Source organism: Simochromis diagramma, unplaced genomic scaffold (genome assembly GCF_900408965.1).
Source record: "Simochromis diagramma unplaced genomic scaffold, fSimDia1.1 OVJJ01000313.1, whole genome shotgun sequence".
Classification (NCBI taxonomy): Eukaryota; Metazoa; Chordata; class Actinopteri; order Cichliformes; family Cichlidae; genus Simochromis; species Simochromis diagramma.
The window spans coordinates 1626461-1649726 of NW_024387372.1; the positions used below are offsets into that span (position 1 = coordinate 1626461).

The 23266-nt window shown below is 44.3% G+C and overlaps 1 protein-coding gene across 2 annotated transcripts; it reads right to left on the reverse strand.

Moving 5' to 3' along the window:
• Positions 1–2575: 2575 nt before the first annotated feature.
• On the reverse strand, positions 2576–22699 carry wdr26a (WD repeat domain 26a). Of its 2 annotated transcripts, none has more exons than XR_005692656.1 (14): positions 18617–22699; positions 17915–18014; positions 17726–17782; positions 16201–16337; positions 15821–15918; positions 14104–14260; positions 13644–13782; positions 13389–13529; positions 11171–11290; positions 8483–8628; positions 6452–6530; positions 6219–6348; positions 5754–6029; positions 2576–5722 (listed from the first exon to the last, which is right to left on the reverse strand). XR_005692656.1 is itself a non-coding variant. In XM_040008448.1 (14 exons), exons 1-14 carry the CDS (start codon positions 18913–18915, stop codon positions 4897–4899), a joined length of 1821 nt encoding a protein of 606 aa, XP_039864382.1. In that variant the 5' UTR covers positions 18916–22699; the 3' UTR covers positions 2576–4896. The 2 variants fall into 2 exon arrangements, 1 of the variants encoding a protein (XP_039864382.1); XM_040008448.1 differs by having other exon boundaries at positions 2576–4919; positions 5835–6029.
• Between the last annotated feature and the right edge of the window lie 567 nt (positions 22700–23266).

Below are 23266 nucleotides of genomic sequence, written 5' to 3' on the forward strand. Positions count from 1 at the left end.
CCGCCTCTGTCCGCCGATCAACGGACCCTGACCCTAACCCTTTAATAAACAGTAAGCAGAATTGATATTGTCCTTGCAACATTGGAATTTCATAAATGCACGAATGGCTTGGCGCACAAAAGAATAAGGTCACAACAATGTGATTGGTCACTTGCAATGTTGAACCTGGAACAACATTTTCATGATGGTCTGGGAACAACACCAACACGAGGATATCAGATCATCCTTAAAGACTCATTGGAGTGATCACAAACGCTGGATTGCAGTTGTTGCTGCTGAGGGCGCCCAAGCAGTTAGTAGGTTTAAGGAGCAGTCACTTTTCACGTAGGACCATGTAGGTTTGCACCTTATTTTGTGTTTACTCTTGTTATCTTTGTCTAATATAAAAAAATGTTTTCTTGAAACATTTTAGTGTGACAAACATATAAAAAATAAACAACAGGAAATCAGGACAGGTGAAAACTTTTTCACACTACTGCATGTCACTCATGGGATATATGTCATTAGAAGGATGATTCTGCCTAAATTAATTACTTGTTTTCCCCAGTAAACTTCTAAACCAATAGAGTGCTATATTTCGAAATGGATGAAATCCAGATTATTAGCCAGCCGGTGGCTGAACTAAAAGAAGAAATCTGTGGAAGTCTCCCACAGGCCCGTGGGGCGGGGCATCGAGGTGCGGGAACAACCCAGACCTGTTTGTCTTGTCCCTGTACTGGCTGTCTGCTGTTGTGACACAGTGTGCAGATGAGACTTGTGACTCTAGTCTACTCTCTGTGCTGCTCTGGACTCCGTGGTGCTCCAGAGTGATGGTGTGGTGGGCCCCACACCCCTTGTGGTGGGGTGTGGTGCCTGCTGAGCTAGTTGTTTCCTGGCTCTCTTTCCAGGGTTAGTTCTCTACCTCCCTCATATAACATATCACACATGCAGAGTCTTGATGGAGAGGTGCGGTGGCGTAGGTCACTGTGGGCAGGGCTATTATATTTGCCTTGCTGGCATATCACCTGGTGGGCGGGGCTGCTGCAGTGGCCCCTTTTATCCCTTCGCTGCTATCTGACCTTCAATTTTATCAGCAACAACAACAGTCACAGCAGATGGCCCCGCCCCTCCCTGAGCCTGGTTCTGCCGGAGGTTTCTTCCTGTTAAAAGGGAGTTTTTCCTTCCCACTGTCGCCAAAGTGCTTGTTCATAGGGGGTCATATGATTGTTGGGTTTTTCTCTGTATATATTATTGTAGGGTCGACCTTACAATATAAAGCACCTTGAGGTGACTGTTGTTGTGATTTGGCGCTGTGTAAATAAAATGAATTAAACTTAGAGGTCAAAGGTCCTTTGACGAGTGTATGGCTGCGGGCAGCAAGGATCTTTAAAAAATAAAAATATATATTTAAAACAAAGAAAAGTACATACAGGGCATACAAAAGTTCGCCACTGAAAAGAGTTTTAAGAAGTGACTTAAAAATGCTCGTTGAAGATGTTTGTGTAATCGACAGTGGCAGTGAATCCCACAGCAGCTCTGTCCCCTCTGAGCTGTGTCCTCAGCACATCAGCTGTTCTGAGCGGCTGGGAGTGTAAATGTAGGAGCTCGGAGACGATTTGAAGACTGAAAAACAAAGAATAATAAAATGAAGGGACCCAGTGCAGTGAGGCCAAAACAGAAGATGTAAAACGGGCTAACAAAAAGTATTTTCTCAGGTAGGTGGGACCGCTGCGCCATGAATGCCTGCACAGTGCCAAACCACATATAAGGATATTGTGCTCCACTGTATTGAAGGCAAAACTAATAAAACTGTAATCAAAATAAATGTGGATTCATAGTGTACTTTTTTCCCTTCTACTTTCAACTGCTCCCTTTAGGAGCCACCTTCATCCCACCCACCTGCATCCTCTTGTCCTTCAGTACATCTGTGAACTTCCTCTGTGGTCTGGCTCTTTTGCTCCTGCCTGGTAGCTAAGGATGCACGTTTTCTGCTCTTTCATTTGAGGTATTTTTAAGTCACTCCACATGTGGCCCATACCCCAGAAAGCACAGGGTACTTACGATGTAAGAAGTGTAAATATTGTTTGTTTGAAAATTGTGCAGTACTTGAAATCACTGACAGTAGAGTTTGTCTCTTTTCCTGACCTGAGCTGGTCACACCATGTTGGTGTGATCACAAAAGCAACAAGACAGCAGCTCTTCTTTCTGCGGCGCCTGAGAAGATTCGGCATCAACCCCAGAATACTTACCAACTTCTACAGATGCACCATTGCAAGTATTCTGACTGGCTGGTACGGCGGCTGTAACGCTGCAAAGCTCTGCAGAGGGTGGTGAGATCAGCACAGCGCATGCAGTTTCTCTGCAGACAGCGCTGCACGAGGCTGTTCGATCCCAGCCACAGCCTCTTCACACTCCTGCTGTGGCGGTTCAGGAGCATCCAGACACAGAGACAGTTTCTACCACAAACCATCAGGAACAGCTGACATTCTGCACCTTTACAGGTAAATGACAATAACACTTGAAACTTAATCAATCGCTCGTTTCCTAATTACAAACTCTGTGAACAACGATGCAAAGGAGGCTGCACGTAAAACCTTTTTTTTAAAACCCCGAATGCTTTATTTAAAATCTGGACACATAATTCTAGAACTAGACTGAATAGTACAATCACTTTTTGCAATAACACATTAAAACTGAATTCCAGGCAAAAACTGCCTGCAAGCAAACACAGTTACTACTTTGGCTTCTTGACTGAAGAAGAGAAGCCTGAAATGATCACAGAAGCAGAAACTCAAACACCACGTGTGGGCTGTGGGAGAGATGCTGTTGTGCACTGTGTGTGTCTGTGTGTGTCTGTGTGTGCGATGGAGGAGCGAAGCTGCTGATGGCTGCAGTTATGTCCGGGGAGACAACAGGGTTCCCACCGTCTTCCAGCTGTTGCTCACAACTGGAAAGAATCTGAATAAAATTACAGAGAGTATAAAAGCTGTTTGGATAAAAACTGATCTGCATTATTCAAATTTCAGTTGTTTGTTCATTTCAGCCAGAAGCACCGAGTGTGACGCTCTAAACGAGTCGTGTTAACAAACAGAAACCAGACGCGGGAACCCCGAAACACAAATATCAGAATAACACAACTGTGTACCACACATGGAGGAAGACGGTCTTTGACCCAAGACAGGAAACATTTGGAAACTCAGATTAAGTCACACGCTCTGTCATTTTGTTCGCTTCCTACTGATGTGGCGAACATTAAGGATAATGTTTTCTTTTTTATCTTAAGAAAATGTAATTTACAAAATGACGTGGACCCCAAATCTTTTTGGAGTAATAAAGATTCCTTTAAGCTGCAGAGATGCAGCGGCTTCACGTGAGATTCCAGAGTAGACGATGAACTGAATTAATAACAAAGATGTTCTGTTTTTATGTGTCTGTCTTTACTGGTCGCACTGAGTAATCCCACAAACACTGGAGGGAGGAGGTGAACCTCGAGCTGCTTCGAATCAAACCGATGTCATTGTCACAGGAGCCTTTACGTAGATGTGCACAGCTACAAACTTCAAAAACCCTCTGAGTCATCAGTCCACCATGATAAATGGACTGAGTCTTATACAGTGCTTTATACACATTCACCATACTTCAAGTGCTTTCTATCTAAATGCATCAGAGGAGAGAAACCTGGCTTTAGTATCCCGCCCAAGGATGTTTGGCTTGCAGACTGGGGGAGCCAGGGTTCGAACCATCGAGCCGGCTCTACCTCCTGACCTACAGCCACTCGTAAATGAAGGAAGTCAGGAAAGTTGTTTTCTACTACAAACATTCTCTCAATGGACCAAAACAAACTGAGATGCACAACCCAGATCTCAACCACAGTGCTGCTTCACTAACAGTTCAAGGAAACGAGCCTGCCGGTGGTCACGGCAATCAGTGTGTTCAAAAACGACGTGTCAGCAGTTTTAGTTTAGTCAGCCTGGGTTTGTTAGACGATTGTGTTGTTATTATTATTGACACACTGTTCATGGAGAGGTTCACTGACAGCGTCATGTAAACACATCTGTCAGAAATCAGACTGTTTCTAAGCTACACCTCCACTCAGAACCAACAGCATCGATAAAGATGACAAACGATGAAACAGATAGCAGACACACACAGACACACAACATGACTGTTGTTTGTACAGAGGAAGGAAACACAATCAAAGAGCAAAGAGTGAAAACATGAATTAAAGGAAACTCCACACTTGAACAGAGGAAACAACATCCCATAATCCACGTATGATGACACAGCTGTACACATCAGCTGCTGTACCCCTCACAAACAGCAAAGCACTTGACACACTTGAACACTGCGAGTGTAAAACACGAGTTATGCAGATTCCTATGCAACATGCTCCTGGGACACGATTCTGTCTCTGGGTTTAAGCAGGAAAGCACAACGGAGCCAAGCCATGAAACTCCACATTTAAAAGTAAGGAACAAAACCAAAAACAGACTATAGCAGTTAAAAGATTCTCTTCGAGTGGGTCTCACTTCCACCAACCATCGCTGCAGCTAGAGTCTCATAAAAGGTTCAGTGACGGGTCAGAGTTTCTTCATGTGAGAAGCTCAGAGACGAAGCCTCCACCGGGCGCCTAGCACTACTCAGTGAACTACTCAGGAATAAATAATGGACTTTATAATAAAGCAGGAGGCTGGTGGTCCTGTGTGGTTCTAGGGAACGGGTCCACATTGGAGGAGAAGGTGGGTCAGATGTCCTGGAGCCCGGCCTCGAGTTCGACAGCTCGTGTTGTGACGTCCAGGCGCGCCCCACTACAGGCCACGCCTTCAAGATGCAGCTGTCCAATTAAAAAACGTCCCCACTTTATGCATTCAAGTGTCTACAGAGTCTCAATGCTTTCAGGGTGTTAGCGGCAGATCATCAGCTGTCCATGCTGCAACACTCTGCAGGATAAGAAACACACGTTACTCATCATCATCATCATCATCATCGTCAGTGATTACAGGCTGCTGGGCGTCACTTTGACCAAGCAAACACTTGACCAACAGCTCCTCACAGCGCCTGAGAATGTTAGTAACTGGTCATGTATGTGAGCTAGATAAAGGGCTAAACTGGTACAGATTAAAGTCCTGTACAAGTGCTTTCATTAGGCAATAAGACTAGAAACACATATTAATGTAATTATATTACATTATGTTCTGAGTATTAACCCATATTAGTCTAATAGGAGGCTCTGGCCTTTCTAAGTACCATCGCACAGGCCTTTAAACCAACCCAGATTAGCAACAGCCACGATCAGGAGGGCAGCTGGTAACAGGTATGACTGATAAGATCCGACCTGCAAGGTCACTCGCAGGGCGAGCAGGAAGACACCTGGGCGAGCGCCCTCACCCAGATCGACTCACTCCAGAACCGCCTGCATCATCTACATCTGCTGACTCTGAGCTGCTGTATGGAGCACAGCTCACTGCCTCACTAATGATAAGTAAAGCCAGAGTTTGCACACCAAGATGCAGTTCCTGTAAGCCCCATGTTCTCCTTGAGAGAGGAGAAAGAAATCTTTGTTCAAAATTCTTATTTAAATATTTTGATTTTTTTTTTTTTGCTTTAATCTCAAATGTGACAAATGTACCTGACCACAGACATTAAACAATACAAATGAATAAAAGTACAACACTGATGCTCAAACTTGGCCTTTGATTGGAACAGATCTGATCTGACTTTCAGCTGTGGGCCAATCACTGATTTTCCACAGAAGGACAGTTTATCAACTTTATTTTACCAGAATTCAATTTCTTTCTTTTCTGGTGGAGACTGAACTTTACCTTTAGCCTTTCAAAATCGTTTCACTTTCATACCATTCAGTCCCTCTGCATCCTGGACATCCAGGAAGGGCGCAGGTCCCCAGATTCGGATGGTTCCATCGTCTGAGGCGCTGGCCAGCAGACCGGGCACCACGGGGTTCCAGCTCACACAGTTGACTGTGCGTGTGTGACCGGTCAGCTCTGCGATGGGCAGCTCACTGCGCCGGTGCCAGATGTAAACTTTGTGGTCTGACAAGAGAGAGACGAGCTCGTCAGCAGTTTGTTGGATCACACTAATGACCAGCACAAAACCTTCTTTTAGCATCAAGAACAACGTTTGGATTCAATATTTGTATGAATGTCTCTTTACAGAGCAACATTTGTGGAGGACACTTTTTGCTTTCTTCTTCCTTAGAACTAAACATGCTTTGGTCTTACCTTCACTACCACTGGCAATGAAGTCTTCATTGTGCCCCCCGAAGCAGGAATGGATGGTGTAAAAACCCTGGGTGACACCTTGGTACTTCCTCACCAGCACCCGGTCCTGCAGGTCCCAAAGGTGCACTCCCTGCAAATAAGAGGCACATTTCAACAATCAAGACAAAACTGATGTGAAGCAGCTGAGGTCCAAATGAAAGAAACAAAATGTCAGGAAGTAATCAGGAGCTCACCTGAGTAGCAACATTGAGCAGAGCTAACCTTCCATTTTTGGAAACAGTGAAAGACATAATGGGATGGTCCTCCTGCACTCTGGAAGGACAACATTCACAAACATGTTTATTTTAGAAATGAGGCTTCTGACTGCTCCTCCCTAATTCACTGATCACCACAGGAGACGGCTCAGCATATTTGCCATGGCAGCGTTTTTACGGCCCATCCTGATGCTAATTTGTGACACCTTCCAGTCTTCAACCAGAAGTTAATAAGTCCAACTTTCACGTGTTAGGTGAACATGTTCAATACTGATGACCACAAATTTTATTACAGAGATAAGAGCAAGTCTAATGATTTAAAGGTGCTACACTACAGTGGTTGGAAATGTCCAGTTTGTGCATGTAAATGGAGAGTCCTCTTCACACACTGAGGTTAATTATGGAGTTCCACAGGGTTCAGTGCTAGGACCAATTCTGTTTACATTATACATGCTTCCCTTAGGCAGCATCATTAGAAGACATAGCATACATTTACACTGCTATGCAGATGACACCCAGCTCTATCTGTCCATGAAGCCAGATAACACACACCAATGAGTTAAACTGCAGGAATGTCTTAAAGACATAAAGACCTGGATGGCCGCTAACTTTCTGCTTCTTAATTCAGATCAAACTGAGGTTATTGTACTCGGCCCTGAACATCTTAGAAATATGGTATCTAACCAGATTCTTACTCTGGATGGCATTACCTTGGCCTCCAGTAACACTGTGAGGAACCTTGGAGTCATTTTTGACCAGGACATGTCCTTCAACGCGCATATTAAACAAATATGTAAGACTGCTTTCTTCCATTTGTGCAACATCTCTAAAGTTAGAAATATCCTGTCTCAGAGTGACGCTGAAAAACTAGTTCATGCATTTATTACTTCCAGGCTGGACGACTGTAATTCATGATTATCAGGATGTCCTAAAAACTCCCTGAAAAGCCTTCAGCTAATCCAAAATGCTGCAGCAAGAGTCCTGACAGGGACTAGAAAGAGAGAGCAGATTTCTCCTGTTTTGGCTTCCTGTTAAATCCAGAATTCAAAATCCTGCTCCTCACATACAAGGTCTTAAATAATCAGGCCCCATCTTATCTTAATGACCTTGTAGTACCATATCACCCTATTAGAGCACTTCGCTCTCGCTCTGCAGGCCTACTTGTTGTTCCTAGAGTATTTAAAAGTAGAATGGGAGGCAGAGCCTTCAGTTTTCAGGCCCCTCTTCTGTGGAACCAGCTTCCAGTTTGGATTCAGGAGACAGACACTATCTCTACTTTCAAGATTAGGCTTCAAACTTTCCTTTTTGCTAAAGCATATAGTTAGGGCTGGACCAGGTGACCCTGAATCCTCCCTTAGTTATGCTGCAATAGACGTAGGCTGCCGGGGGATTCCTAAGATGGACTCAGTATTTCTTCTTATTTATTAAGATTATTTAAGGTTAACATTGTCTAATACTTAAAGTAGTTTGATGATCTGACACATCTAAGTGTGACAGTGTAACAAGTGTAACAAAGTAGTGAATAACTCCAAGTTTGATCATATTTGGTTGCTTGGCAAAATATTTCCACATTTCTTTCAAATTAATCAGGTGTGGAGTGACCGAGTCCTTCTAAGGAGGACCTGGTACTGGTAAGAAACGTATCAGCTGACACACCTACTGATGGACGCACAGATATAAGGCCAAACATGACCTTTATTGTCTGAGTTCAACATACGAGAAGTTGTTAACATTCATTAAGACACTTGCAGTGAATATCTGTGGCTGTTTCTTAAATCTCATCTCATACAGGACATTCTGCTCTTGCTCTTTTGTGAACTGATCCAATAGATCTATGTATTCCAGACTGTAGACAGCAAACATCTCTACAACCAGTGTTTTGGGACTGAAGTGTTCAGTAGTTTCTCAGATCCTTAAAACGGTTGCAGAGACGTCTCCAGAAAGACAGAACAGATACATTTACTATTAAAGTAATGACTAATTAGTACTTCAGTTACTCTGATGACGTACATGTTTCTGTCTGTCAGGTCCTCAAAATTGTATCCTCGGATGCGTTGGTGGGTGTCAGATGCGAGGACTGTGCGGCCGTCACTGAGACACCACAGGCACTGCACCCGAACTCCCTCCCAGGAGTCCAGGAGGTTTCCATCCAAGTCCTGGGAGTTCACCAGAAACAAAGCAAAAGCAGGAGGACGTCAGCCTGGAAATGATTGTTATCAGTCCAGAAACACTCACCGGACAGTTTTATGTGGGACCAGGTGCAACCTTCTTTTCACTTTAACACTGAATTAATTTTGAGCATCACAGATTCAGCAAAATGCTAAAAAATATTTCTGAGGCTTTGCACTAAATATTTAGCAATGACCCTAAGACACAAGCACTCACCCAGATTTGTTGGATGTTTTTAATTTGTGGTCCCTTTTCAATAATAATAAAAACTAGAATGTGCAGCTCCTGGAGGGTTTGCAGTGGGATGGATGCTACCTCTGGACTGTAGCTCGCTGTCGGGGAAGCAGGGCGATGGAGAGAAACAGCTCGTTTGTGTACAGTGAAACAGCTGTGCCTAATAAAGTGGCAGACACTGGGAAATTGATGCGTGTTTATGTTAATCATGCTGTAAGTTCATAATGAGAAAGAGTAGGCAGCAATGTGGAGAAAACTATAACTGCAGACAGACAGGTGCAGTTTCTTTACACTGAAACGATTCTGTCATCACGCTGAGAAACTGTGAGGACAATAAATCAGCAACAACATGAGAACCACTGATGATGATGTGAGACGTGGTCGCAGGACGGTGCTGAATAACACAGACACAGTTCAGACTTCAGGATTCGATTTATTCTTTAGATTTCTTTAAACTCTTAGTTTGTGCAAAAGTCTTGAGTCATCAGGTCTCTATGTTTGTATAAGAGGCCAGACTGTCACATACTGTCCTTCTTAAAGTGCTCTCCAGCTGTATGAGGCTGTTTTAAACATTAGGACATTAGATGACTATAAAAAATGGTTCAGGCTACTACATGAATTCAAGAAATTTAAAGCTTTCCTGTTTGACATGCAGTTTGTTTTTGTTGTTATTCTTGAAACCTTCAATAAGAGGAGAGTCTGAGCTCTCACAGTGACAAAGATAACGAGACGGATGTTTTCATGAACGCAGCAGACGTGTACAAACTAAACAGACATGCTCTGACTCGTCAGCAGGAATGACTTCTGCATATTTTTAAGTTACACTTTATTCTAATGATGTCTGGTGAAGTCTTGTTCTCATCTCACTACATATGATCTGTGCGTATCAGGACAATGATGTCAGTGATGTCTCACTGCAAAAAACATGTGTGGTTTGTTACATACATCATTTATATAAAAACTGGCCACACCATTAAAACACCAGATTTTCCAAGAATTCATAGTTTACATTATTGAATGCACCCATCGTCTAGTGTTTGTAAGGCTCCGCCCTCTGTAGCTGTACGTGTGTTGCTGCAACAGACGTAGGCTGCCAGGGGATTCCCATGATGCATTGGGTTTTTCCTTTCCAGTCACCTTTCTCACTCACTATGTGTTAACAGACCTCTCTGCATTGAATCATATCTGTTGTTAACCTCTGTCTCTCTTCCACAGCATGTGTTTATCCTGTCTTCCTTCTCTCACCCCAACCAATCACAGCAGATGGCCCCGCCCCTCCCTGAGCCTGGTTCTGCCGGAGGTTTCTTCCTGTTAAAAGGGAGTTTTTCCTTCCCACTGTCGCCAAAGTGCTGCTCATAGGGGGTCATATGATTGTTGGGTTTTTCTCTGTATGTATTATTGTACGGTCTACTGTACAGTATAAAGCGCCTTGAGGCGAGTGTTGTTGTGATTTGGCGCTGTGTAAATAAAGTTGAATTGGACTGAAATTGAATTGTGTTAATAAGCTTGTGTTGGAACAGACTTCCAACTGACATCAGTCTCTTTACTTTAACCTCCTAAGACCTGAACTCTTCCACTGCAGCATTTTTAATTTCTCTTTGATATTTGGGCACATTGGGACCTGATGAATGTAAAAACAAAGAATTAACAGATTTTTTTTACCTTATTTTTGTTTCTAAGAAAAATCAGAGCCACATATGAGGATATTTGTTTAAAATTTCAATAGAACAGTAGCAGGATAATGTCCTCGTAAGTGGATATCAGGCCCTTGTAGAGCATAATTGAGTATTTTGGTCTAAATAACCCAACATGTGATGTCCACATATGTGGACGCCAGGTCCGAGGAGGTTAAAGGTCAAAGTTTGGTTAAAGGGAAATCAGAGCTGTCTTCATTTTAATTAATGTTGTTGTTGTTTGTTTTTTTTGTTTGTTGTCTTTTTAAAGTTATCATCTATTACTTGTAGCTGTATTTATGATGTATTTTGGATGAAAATGTATGTTTTATTCTAAAACGTCTGATGTGTGATTGTAGCCCAACAAGGGACAGTGGTTGAAAATTAGCAACAGCTATAAGCGTGGCATCAGCTTCATGTTTTACACCATGTTAAACTGCAGCGTCCCTTCTAAGGAAAGAAAGGCTCCGTGCGATGTGCATTCAGAGAAGCTTCCTGTCTTGGTTTTTTCACATGTTTGAATCAGTCTGGCTGTTCTCCTGCGACATGGAGACAATGTTTCCTGCCTGTAAGGCTGTGTTGGAGCCTGTGGACACAGTGCCCATGCAGCGAGGATACTCACACACTGGTAGAACTGGCCCCTCTGGCCGCCGGTGACAAAGCGTTTGCCATCTGGGTTCCAGGCCACACTGGTTAGGCTATCCTCGTGGGACTGACTCATCTTTGTTCGCAACTCCCCCGTCTGTGCAGTAGAGCCCAGAGCACACAGAACAGATCAGACACCAAACATACTAAACACACAGAGATCAGTTTTCTCTGATTGGTCTATGAAAAGGTCACATTGAAAAGAAACGTCTGCAGGTCCAGTTTCACACGAACAAAGCAGCTGGTGTGGAGCAGGACTCGTTTCAGGACGCACTGATAATCAGTTAACAACCCAGCGAACTCTCACTCGCTCTCCAGCTCTTCGGTGCATAAACGCATCTCTCGTGTCAGCCAGGTTTCTTGTAGGCAGCTACTTTTGTTCTAACAAATCCACTGTGCACAGTCAGCTTAGAGCACTGTTCACAAGTGCAGGCAATTTATTGATGTTGAGACTCTCATCATCTTTAACCCTTTAGAGCAGAAATATTCCAGGTAGCTCGGTAAACTGGCAACAGGTGCGCTCAGATGGACTGCACGAGGAAACCGTTTTACAGCGAGAGCGTGATCTTTGAACATAAAAACCCAGAAGGACTCAGGCTTTCTTCAGCTTCAGATACAACATCATTAATAGATTTAAAGAGCTGAGCTCATGTTCCCTGCACTGGTTGCTGCGCAGCACTTTTATGGGAGGTCAAACTATCGAAAAGCTGGACTCATTGTTCAGCAGGTTGCTTCATCAATTATCTCATGATGCAATGATGATGCTCAAACCCAAACTTCATCTTCGTGTCCACACTGCTGCATGTAAGCTTTGATCTGATCAGCTGCACTGATCGTACTGCTGCTACATGAACACAGACTGTGCACACGCTGAACACAGTTGGAACGTCGCTATTCAGCGCTCACCTGAATTGTCAGATGTACAAATATTTCCAAGTATGAGATTTGTACTCGAGTCGCAATGATGGGGGGCCTCGGACCGGTCCGTGAGTCGTTTGGTACCGGGCCGCGAGAGTTGAGGCTCAGGTGTGAAATGTCTGGTTTTCAGGGTTTTTATCAGTTTTCAGCGTTATTTTGTTATCGTTTTGATCGTTAACTCGGTTTTCCTGGGTCTTTTCACGTGTGTCATGAATAAATCTTCTTTTTTTCGGTACCGGTACTAGTTTTATTTTGTTGTATTTATCCGCGACACCTTAAAGGCCGGTCTGTGAAAATATTGTCGGGCATAAACCGGTCGGTGGCACAACAAAGGTTGGAGACCGCTGCTCTAAGCCATAAAGACGTTGGCACTCACAGTGTCCTGGACAAACTTTCATTAAGACTGGTCCCCTTGTCCAGGAGAAGATAGGGAACACATGAACGCTGGGGTCGCAGTATGATTTCTTTACAAATAATGAAGGTAAGATGTATTTTAGAGCTTTTGCTCAATATTTTGTTGAAGAACCTTTCCCAGCTAATACAGTCTTATTGAACATGATGCTACAAGCTCGGCACATCTATGTTTGGTAGTTTCAGCCTGTCTTCTTTGCAGAACCTCAAACTTCATCAGGTTAATGGCGAGCGTCAGTGCACGGCCATTTTCAGATCTCTCTACAGAGATGTTCAGTCTGGTTTAAGTCTGGCGTCTTAGGGTCACTGTCTTGGTCCCAGTCCGAGGTCCAGAGCTTATTATCAAGGACGTCTCTGCACACCGGTGCACTGATCTTTGCCTCTCCCCTGACCAGTCGAGTCTCACAGAAACTATCCCCACAGCGTGACAGTGCTACTGCCATGCTTCACTGCAGGGGGATTGGCCAGGTGAGCAACACCTGGTTTCCCTCAGACGTGACTCATTCAGCTCAAAGAGTTCAGTCTGTGTTTCATCAGACCAAAGGATTTTGTTTCTCGTGGTCTGAGAGTCCTTCAGGTGACTTTTAGCAAACTCCAGATTTACAGGGGAGTGGTTTCCATCTGGCCACTCTACCATAGAGACCCAGCTGGTTAATGCTTTGAGCCATTCATGCTCCCCCTTGGCCACTTATCCACCTTAGGATCAGGGGGAGAATGGAGCCTACCACTGCTGAGCATGTTTGGAATGCCGGAGGAATCGCAGAGTAAACCCACGCGGTGAAAACAGACCGACCAAAGAAAGGCCCTCGCCATCCTCCTGGACATGCTCATCTCCTTGCTATATGGACAGTACTTCCTTTCCGTACCTGCACATTCCACAGCCACAGCTCGGAGCAGTCGTCAGGGCCGCAGGCTATCAGATAAGCATCATCAGGGCTCCATGCCAGGTAGGAAACACCATAAGCATGACCTTCAAGAGTCTTCATCAACTTCAGCTGCTGGATGTCCTGTGACCCAACACACAAACATCCATGTTCCAGTTACTACAGCCGTTGTAATAACTCACTGACTGATTGTTGCTATTCTGAAGTGTAACTCTTGATAAGCAAATGACTGGTTACCATGTCGACTTGCCACACAATGACTGTGGTGTCTTTGGAGCCAGTTGCCAGTTTTGTGCCATCGTTGGAGAACTTGCAGAACCAGACTTCATTGCAGTGTTCTGTGAGAATCTGCTGTGTGTAGCAGGGGAACTGTTTCCTTTACACACACACACACACACACACACACACACACACACACACACACACACACACACACACACACACACACACACACACACACACACACACACACACACACACACACACACACACACACACACACACACACACACACACACACACAGGTTTGCCCAACATGCCTCAGACTTGTGCATAAAGGAAACATACAGATGACATATTCTTATCGTCTAGATTACCGACTGTTCACTAAACTAAATGTTCCTCCTGCAGGACAGCAGACAAAAGCACAATCAGTTGATGTGGAGCTCAGTATTTAACAGCATGTGTGTGTACTGACCGGCTGCAGGAGTGGTCCAGCAGCAGAGACACAGAGTCCAGACCACTGTCCAGTTTGGTGTTGTGGTAGAGGCAGCGCTCCCTCTGGAGCTCCACAGCCTGCTTCAAGAGAGTCTGCAGACGACGGGGAGGCAGCATCACTGACGGAGGCAGGTAAGCTGTACACACACACGCACACACGCACACACACACACACACACACACACACACACGCACACACACACACACACACACACACACACACACACACACACACACACAATTAATTTAGAGCATAGATCATCTTCAATGCCCTGTACCAACACAGAGCAGAGCAGCTATCTGAACGCTACCCCAACAGAGGTCGATTATCTTGTTAATAATTTCACCTCCTCACTACGTACGACTCTGGATACTGTAGCTCCTGTGAAAACTAAGGTCTCTAATCAGAAGTACCTGACTCCGTGGTATAATTCTCAAACACGTAGCCTAAAGCAGATGACTCGTAATCTGGAGAGGAAATGGCGTGTCGCAAATTTAGAGGATCATCATTTAGCCTGGAGAAATAGTTTGCTGCTTTATAAGAAAGCCCTCCGCAAAGCCAGAACATCTTACTATTCATCACTGATTGAAGACAATAAGAACAACCCCAGGTTTCTCTTCAGCTCTGTAGCCAGGCTGACAAACAGTCAGAGCTCTGTTGAGCCAACCATCCCTTTAACGTTAACTAGTAATGACTTCATGAACTTCTTCACAAATAACATTTTATCATTAGAGAAAAAATGACCAATAATCATCCCACAGATGTAATATTATCTACAGCTACTCTTAGTACCATTGATGTTAAGTTAGACTCTTTTTCTCCAATTGATCTTTCTGAGTTAACTTCAATAATTACTTCCTCCAAACCATCAACGTGTCTTTTAGACCCCATTCCTACAAAACTGCTCTAAGAAGTCCTGCCATTAATTAATGCTTCGATCTTAAATATGATCAACCTATCTCTAATGATCAGCTATGTACCACAGGCCTTCAAGCTGGCTGTAGTTAAACCTTTACTCAAAAAGCATCTCTAGACCCAGCAGTCTTAGCTAATTATAGGCCAATCTCCAACCTTCCTTTATATCAAACATCCTTGAAAGAGTAGTTGTCAAACAGCTAACAGATCATCTGCAGAGGAATGGTTTATTTGAAGAGTTTCAGTCAGGTTTCAGAGCTCATCACAGCACAGAAACAGCTTTAGTGAAGGTTACAAATGATCTTCTTATGGCCTCTGACAGTGGACTCATCTCTGTGCTTGTCCTGCTAGACCTCAGTGCAGCGTTCGTGCAGAGTTTCCTTCCCACTGTCACCAAAGTGCTTGCTCATAGGGGTCATGTGATTGTAGGGTCTACCTTACAATATAAAGCACCTTGAGGCAACGGTTGTTGTGCATCTTTAATGTAAGATCAGCCAAATTTATGTCAGGTGGGTTTTTTGGTGATTTTTAAAGCACTTGTGATCACACCTGCATACAAAGATCGTTATTACTCATTTGAAATTTTATATCCAGAATATGTTGCTATTTCAAAAAAAAGGCTCCTTCCAGGGACGAATAATAACTGGTCAGGAAATAGATGCTAATGTCAACTGGGAACCAGTAAGAGAATTTCAGAGTGGGTACTGCGTATAGGAGTTACTCCTTTGCTTGTCAGCCAGTGTACACACTGACATGTGACCGTGTGAGTCACTGCACTCACTTTGGAGTTTGTCCAGCAGTTTGGTGCGCGATGCTGTGCCTTTGCCCTCCCACTCAGCTTTGGCTCGCAGATCCTCTGCATGACTGCACATCAGGTACCTACAAACACAAAGCCAGTTACTATCAGAAACACCCACGTCAGCTTTGACAGGGAGCACATACGTAGATGGACGTTTTATTGTAAGGCTAATTCCTGTTTGAATTGTTCATGCATCTCAGCATCTTTACAGCTGCCAGTATCTCGAAATGTTTTCAAGGCATCGTGCTTTTAACAAACTACACATCTGTCATCCATCATTGTGACGCAAATACCCAGCACGCTATATTTCTCCATCATCATCTCAGAACCACACTCAGCTTCTTCGTGTGCTGTGAACTGACCCGCTCAGGATGTGGATGCGCTCCGTGTTATATTTGAGAGGGGTGAGTTCGGCTCTGAGGACCTGCAGGGCCTCCAGCACCTTCCCGTCCTCCAGATATTCCAGATATTTCTGCTGCAGGAGTAGGAACTTCATCCGCTGTCGGGGAGCAAAAACAACAACAAGGATTTAAATTATCACCACGGATCAGCCGACATGTAACAACACAAATCTGTTGCTACTGAGCTTCACGTCTCACGTCTGGCTCTTTTAAAGGAACTTTAAACATCAAGTTGAAAATGCAGTTACCAACCAGACTAACAATGGCTGTTCATGCTGCGTCCATCATGTCAGTGTGATACAGTCACTTTGATCTGACGTGGGCTGGACGAGTGAACGTCACCGTTCTGTTGCTGTAAAGTAGTTTAACTACACATTTAATCCAATTACAAAGAACAGAAGTGCAATTTCAAGGATCTCAGCTACACGATAAAGAAATGTAGTAACTGATCTGTCAGCACGACTCTCTGTGAGAAATAAATGTGTAAAAGCTCATCTGCACCACTGCCCTGTGATCAGAAAACTAGCTTTGCGTTCATTCACAGACATGTTTTATTTATCTGTTTATTTATAGATTTTTCTTTTGGTATTTTTTACAGTCATGGTGTACAAACAAACAGATATTTCTAGTGTTGATAGTGTAATTTAACTGTTCATCTGTTATTCAGTCACTGTGGTGTAGAATGAGTGAACATGTGGGAGCTCTGAAAAACATGCAAATACAGTTTAGAGTCAAAAATGTGCAGCTTCTCCAAAGACGTCCAGCCGACCAGGCTAATGTCTGAGGCTCCTGGTCTCGGACATTTGGGTGCTGGCTAACTGTCACAACAGTGGCCATATTGTGAAGCAGTGTGTCAGGTTTGCTGGTCTGTGTTTGGTGTGATCTGTGCCTTTAAGAGTTTGGTGTAAGGTAATGTTAATGGTCTTGTCCATTTGTAAACAGCACTGAAGCAGGGGTCATTGATTTTTCTAGTTTCTCTTGTTTATTAAATTAAAAGGTTAAAGGTCGCGCTTGTTTTTCATTTGGTTTAGTTTGCACGTAGCGATTAGTTAGCACTCCTTTGGAAGAACTTCTAAAATAAAAGTGCAGTAAACTGTCTTTCATCATTTCATCTCAAACTGCTCTGTGTAATCTCAGTGGATGCAGTAAACAAACCCCAAACAAACCAATGATCATTGCTGAAGTGTGCAGACAAAATAACATGTGTCGTCTAGACTAAAGTGCTTTGGGTAAGATTAGCGGTGCACCATTCGTCTGTCTGTAAGCAAACCTAGCTAGCCAAACTTGCAGGCAGCCATGTTTACTTTAGAACAGCACAGAAGGTGTGATGGTTGCAGTTCTGTTTATAAGTGTACCTGTATGATATGCCATCAATGTACAGTCTGTGCTCGAGGAAAGAAGCTTTATTCTAAGTCTGATTCTGGCTCAGTGTTCAGACTGCAGACTTCATGGTGAACTGATGTTGTCTGAGGTTTGGTCCACTCACCACTATAGCACTAGGAGAATGCATCAGTGCCTTCAGCTCATTCAGGTCACTCTCAGCCTGTATGAAAAGGAGAAATACAAACTCATTAACAGACCAGCAAAGAGCTCACACACAAACCTTTACTACTACGATGACTACTGTAACAGCCTCCTAAAGATTTAATATGCAGTTCGGAGAACTTGGTTGCACCTTGTCCCACTCTCCTTCAATGACGTGATTGCGAAACTTGGTGGCAGAGGGGTGTTCCAGTCTGCAGCCAGACTCTTGCATCAGGAGGTCCACCGTCTGGCTATGAACAGTGAAAAGAAACATCCACGTTATGACTACGGAGCATGGCGAAGCATCAGCACTCACCTGTGAGAATTATCAACACACTGACTGCAAAGTTGTGTCATGGGTGAAATAAAAAGCTGGACTATAATAAGATTAAGGTCCATCCTTCATATAAAAGGTAACAAGCATTAAAATGCAGAGATGTGTGTCACTTATCACAGAGTCCTTACTGTTACTACACGTAAACACAACGTGTAGCCAGCTATCAAAGACCCACTCTAACCCAGGAAAGTGCCCACGTATGACATCTGTGCAGGATTTTCAGATTTAAATTGCCTTGAGTTGTGCGATCACGTTGGACACAGTATGATGTCTTCTTATTCTGACAGCTCATATAAGATTTGCAGCGTATGGTGATACACAGGTCCCGATACCGTGGGTCGGATATAGTTTATTAGCGTGTATGTGACACTTTGCCCTGAGCGGGCCTACTATCGCTCTGCACCTGCAGATAAACGCGTGAGGAAGGATGCATCCTCAGCATCTTCACGGTGACCTGCCATCACCGCGGCTGGCTATGCTGATAACAACACTAGCTACCTGAGCTGGCTCACTTACTTGAGACCTAAATCGTTCAGATGTTGTCCTATGAGCCTGATGACATCCTCCTCGGACTGAGACAGGCGCTTCTTCTTCTTGACACCCGACCCGCCATCCGCCGCGCTGCTGCTGTTGTTGTTGTTGGAGGCGGGCTGGGCTGCCACACCGTTGTTGTTGCTGACAGCGTTGCCATTGTTGGTTACCGAGATAAGTCCGTTGGAGTGAGCGGCCACGGTGGAGGACGACTCGCCATTCTGAGTACCGTTTCGACAGGAGAGCTCGGAATCCCGGTCCTGTCCTCCACCGTTAGCCTCCATGTTGCCACGGTTTATAACGGCGATATGGTGCGTGTACGAACAGCTGACAGGTCCACGGGGATAAGCAAACCTCTGGTGCGGTTAACGTCGGGCCCACTGACCCAGATGCAGCCGCAAATTGCAAAGCTCCCCCTGCGCCCGAGTCTGTGTTCGGCGGCGTCAGCGTGAACGACAGCCGGAGTTCAGCTCGGAGGACAAAGAAACAAACTGCAGGGTTAATTCGAAAGCTGCATTTTGAGCATTTCGACGGTATTTGGTGCTGTCAGCGCCGTTAAAGCTGCGCTCAGGCTGCGGAGTAGCGCTTGTTATTGTTGCTCTCAGACAGCTGCAGCCCTGATATGGCCATACGCGGTGACGTCAGCGGAAATTCCTTCACGTCCTTCTTGTTTGCTGTGCGTCACCGTTAGGCGTCGCTGTTTCCCCGCCTGGGCGCGACCTTCACATCTCCCAGCATTCGTTTTAACGGTGACGTGATCATTTAGGCTCTACTGACACGCGTGGATCACTGAAGAGAACACATTGCACATAAAGTCAGACACAGTTGTGCATCATTTAATTAGTCTTTTTAAAATCTATGACAAACTTCCACATTCACACTCACAGCTGTGCAGTATCATAACATGGAGTTTAATCTCTGTGGAAAGTTGTGGTCTGTGCACATCTGTAGTCCCACCGCATGTATGCATGGTTCAAACATGCTCCTAGTTTTTTAACCTGAATGTTTTCTTACCCTGTTGACTCATTAATTAGCTGATCATCACTGTCTGAACTCAGGCACTTTCCAGATTTTGAGTAAATCACAAATCAGTTTTCTCAATGGGCTGTGCAGTAATCACGACACTGAGATTTATCAGTATAGTTCTTTAATCAGTAAGTGATAACCAACAACTCAAAGGAGAGAGGGCACATTAAATAAGAAAGGATTTAACAAACCAAAACAAAAGATTGGGAAGGCGTGAAAAACGATCAAAATCAGCGCAGTAACAAGAACCACAGGAGGCGACTTGTTCTTTACTTCTAATACCAACAGCCGGAGTGTGTTTGTGTTCAGCTTAGAAAAAACCCACACAGTTGCACCTAAAACATGGATTCATGTCTGAGCTCATACATTGTTGAAAGTGCTAGTTTGTTCCCAATCCTGAGATTCTTAAAAATAAAATTCAGAAAACAGCCTTAGTCCATGTTACGGCATTCAAACCTAAAGCCATTGTTTCATCATTGGCACTTTCACATGTGTGGAGGAAAAAAGCATCCCTGTCATTTCCAATAAATACATTTAACCAGTAAACACTGTGTAAACTCTATATACAAGAAGAATACATCCTGTCCTCTTCGTTTTTACAAAGGAAAGAAAAAAGATCACATTATGAAAATGTGAATTAAAGGGGAAGGAATGACTGAAAGTTCTCATTAGTGAGAAGAGCATCTGGTGTGCAGAAGAACAGACTATTGCACTTTCTTCCCTTTTTACAGACGGTAACAATAAACAGAGGAAAGAGCAGTGACTGCTGCTGTTATGTCAAGGCCATCGTGTACGTCGCACTCATACAGAGTTGTTGCTTCCTACTTCCTAACACCGTCCAAAACTGGCTCTGAAATGTCAAAGAACTCGTGTCACCTGTCCTGCTGTGCAGGTGGATTCAGGGAGCAGCTGATTCAGTTGACTATGAGACTTGGTCAGCTGATGTTGCTTACTCACCCGGCCTCTTACTTCACTCAGTTGCAGTACAATACCAGCTTAACTAAGATTTGCATTCACCCAGAGGAACTGAGCTACAGTGCAATCATGTTTCTCTGGACAAGCTAAAACATCTCATCAGGAGACTGAAGCTATAATAATAAAGCTAATGACAGCACACACAACTATGGGCACAAGTACAGGAAGGGCAGATCTCACTGCTTGTCCCATTTTCTCTCCTGGAAACGTCTGTTGGTTCACTGGAGACAGAGATCATGGTGATCCAATCACTGGCTGCTTAAACTGGTGATGCTGAATGTCATCTGTTTGCTGGGAAGGACCCAGAGCGTGTGAGGGTGAGAGATACGTGTACAGCTCAGGTTGTGGGACCAGTTTCATGAAGAAGAAATGGACAGGTGAGGTTTACTTGTGTCCCCACAAGCATGAAGCCTGTAGATCAGAGTTTTCCTCAGTGCTCCATCGGACGGGGAAACAGGTTCTGGCTATTAGTAGTTACACCCCAAACAGCTGTTCAGAATAACTATGCTGTTTGGAGTCGTGGGGCAGGGCGGGGAAAGTGCTACACATTGGGACTCGCTGTCTCGTTGTGCATCATCAGTAGGGACGTGGCCAGCGACAGTGAGGGGTGCAAAGGTGCTGAAGAGAAGAGTCTGTTGGGTAGGCAAACCTCGGGGTGAGGCTGGGGGGGTTTGTCTCGTCTCTGCTTTTCCCAGATGATGCAGTTCTGTTGGTTTCATCAAGATATGACCTCCAGCTTGTACTGGGATGGCCGCTCTGGTTTGGGAGCCAGTGGCTGCCCCAAGTGGAGGTATCTTCACAAGAAGAGAGCAGGACTGGTGCACTAACACAAACGCATGACTAGTCTGAAAATGGAGCTGTTAGGGTTAGGGGCCAGTTTTCATGTCAACAGGTTTTTTGGAACCAGTGAGACCAAGAAATCGTATCAGCAGAACTACCAAAACGAACTGAAAACAGACGTTGACAGTGGAGGGAAACAAACAGGAGAAGCTCGCTTCTACTGCAAAAATGAATTCTGCCATTTTAACATGTCCCAGCTGTCGTGTGCACTTATCCACAGCTTGTCCGCCCACTTCAAAAACACCTCTGCTATCCATCTGACACATCTTCAAGACACAGAAGCCAGTGGAGCGGTGCGGCTGAGGAGAGCTGGGAGATGTGTCCCATTTCAGAATCAAGGAAAAAACATTCGATGCTGCACACGCTTCTTCCACCACAGCAGATGAGCAGCAAACGAGTCTGTATGATCACACCGTTGTCCCTCACTGGTTGAATCCTCCTCAGAGGCAGGACCGGTGAAGGCTGTCAGGCTTTTAGTAACTGAGGATGAACTCCAATATACACGCTGTGCAAACCCACCGTGTGTCCATGTGATGAGGAGATGGTGTCAAAACTGCTTAGTTACTAAAGAGGATTGTGAGCGCACAAGAGAGAAATCTCCATTGTTTTGAAAAAAAAAATCCGATACATTCATGAAAGAGATGTAGCCCATCAGTGTGTTTCTCATACTGAAATGCTGAATTCAAAGAACTAATCTGGTTGACAGAAGCCAAAGATTTGGTCAATCTGCTGTTGGGCAAAAAGACACTGAGCCTATGCTACTCTGATGATCCACAGTCTCAGTGTCTGGTTTACTCCCAACCAGTCCACATGTTTTTGTCTCCCGCCTGTCTTTACAATTAGGATCATTTATTTAAAATGTTTTGCTTAAGTCAAGCGCTTCCTTCAAGCATGCACTCTTTTCCATCAGTCACACAGCATCTGCCTCATGTCACTACTGCGCTACCACGTCCGACCCAGTAACAGTCACAGATCAAGTCTAATCGAATGCAGTCGGATGATCAGGCTGTGGCCACTGTGTGTCTCGTCTGTGCTGAGAAGGAGAGCAGATTTCTCCTTCATGGGCTTCCTGTTAAATCCAGAACTGAATTCAAAATCCTGCTCCTTATATACAAGTTCTTGTGTTCACAGACCTCTCTGCATTGAATCATACCTGTTATTAATCTCTGTCTCTCTTCCACAGCATGTCTTTATCCTGTCTTCCTTCTCTCACCCCAACCAATCACAGCAGATGGCCCCGCCCCTCCCTGAGCCTGGTTCTGCTGGAGGTTTCTTCCTGTTAAAAGGGAGTTTTTCCTTCCCACTGTCGCCAAAGTGCTTGTTCATAGGGGCTCATATGATTGTTGGGTTTTTCTCTCTATGTGTTATTGTAGGGTCTACCTTACAATATAAAGCGCCTTGAGGCGACTGTTGTTGTGATTTGGCGCTGTGTAAATAAAATTGAATTAATGATCTATCTTACTGACTCACCTCCTGCAGTAAAATTAAAGTTTATGCCTAAAATACATTTTTATTGCTCCAGAGGAGAGATTAGTGTGAGAGAGACAGAGAGAGAGAAATGTTTAAAAGTTTGCTTGGACTGTACCAGCCAAAGCTAACAATCTCTGCTGTAACAAAAGCAACACTTCCTTTGCACATGTCGAACATTTACACATACCATGGTTTGCTAAAGGGGAGTGCTTCTTAAATGCATCGGTTTAAGTGCTGAAGCAGAGACAGGTCCTGGTCCTGATGTTTCTAAATGAGGAAACAAAGAAACTATGATTCAACAGAAGGTAGCAGCAGGGAGAGCTT

Bases quoted from the DNA above. Each gene is read 5' to 3' on its own strand.
- wdr26a (XM_040008448.1), bottom strand. From the start codon at position 18,915: ATGGAGGCTAACGGTGGAGGACAGGACCGGGATTCCGAGCTCTCCTGT. The intron at 18,015-18,616 runs GTAAGTGAGCCA...CACTGTTCATAG, and splicing joins CTGAACGATTTAGGTCTCAA to CCAGACGGTGGACCTCCTGA. The intron at 4,920-5,834 runs GTATGAAAGTGA...CTTATCCTGCAG, and splicing joins GGATGCAGAGGGACTGAATG to AGTGTTGCAGCATGGACAGC.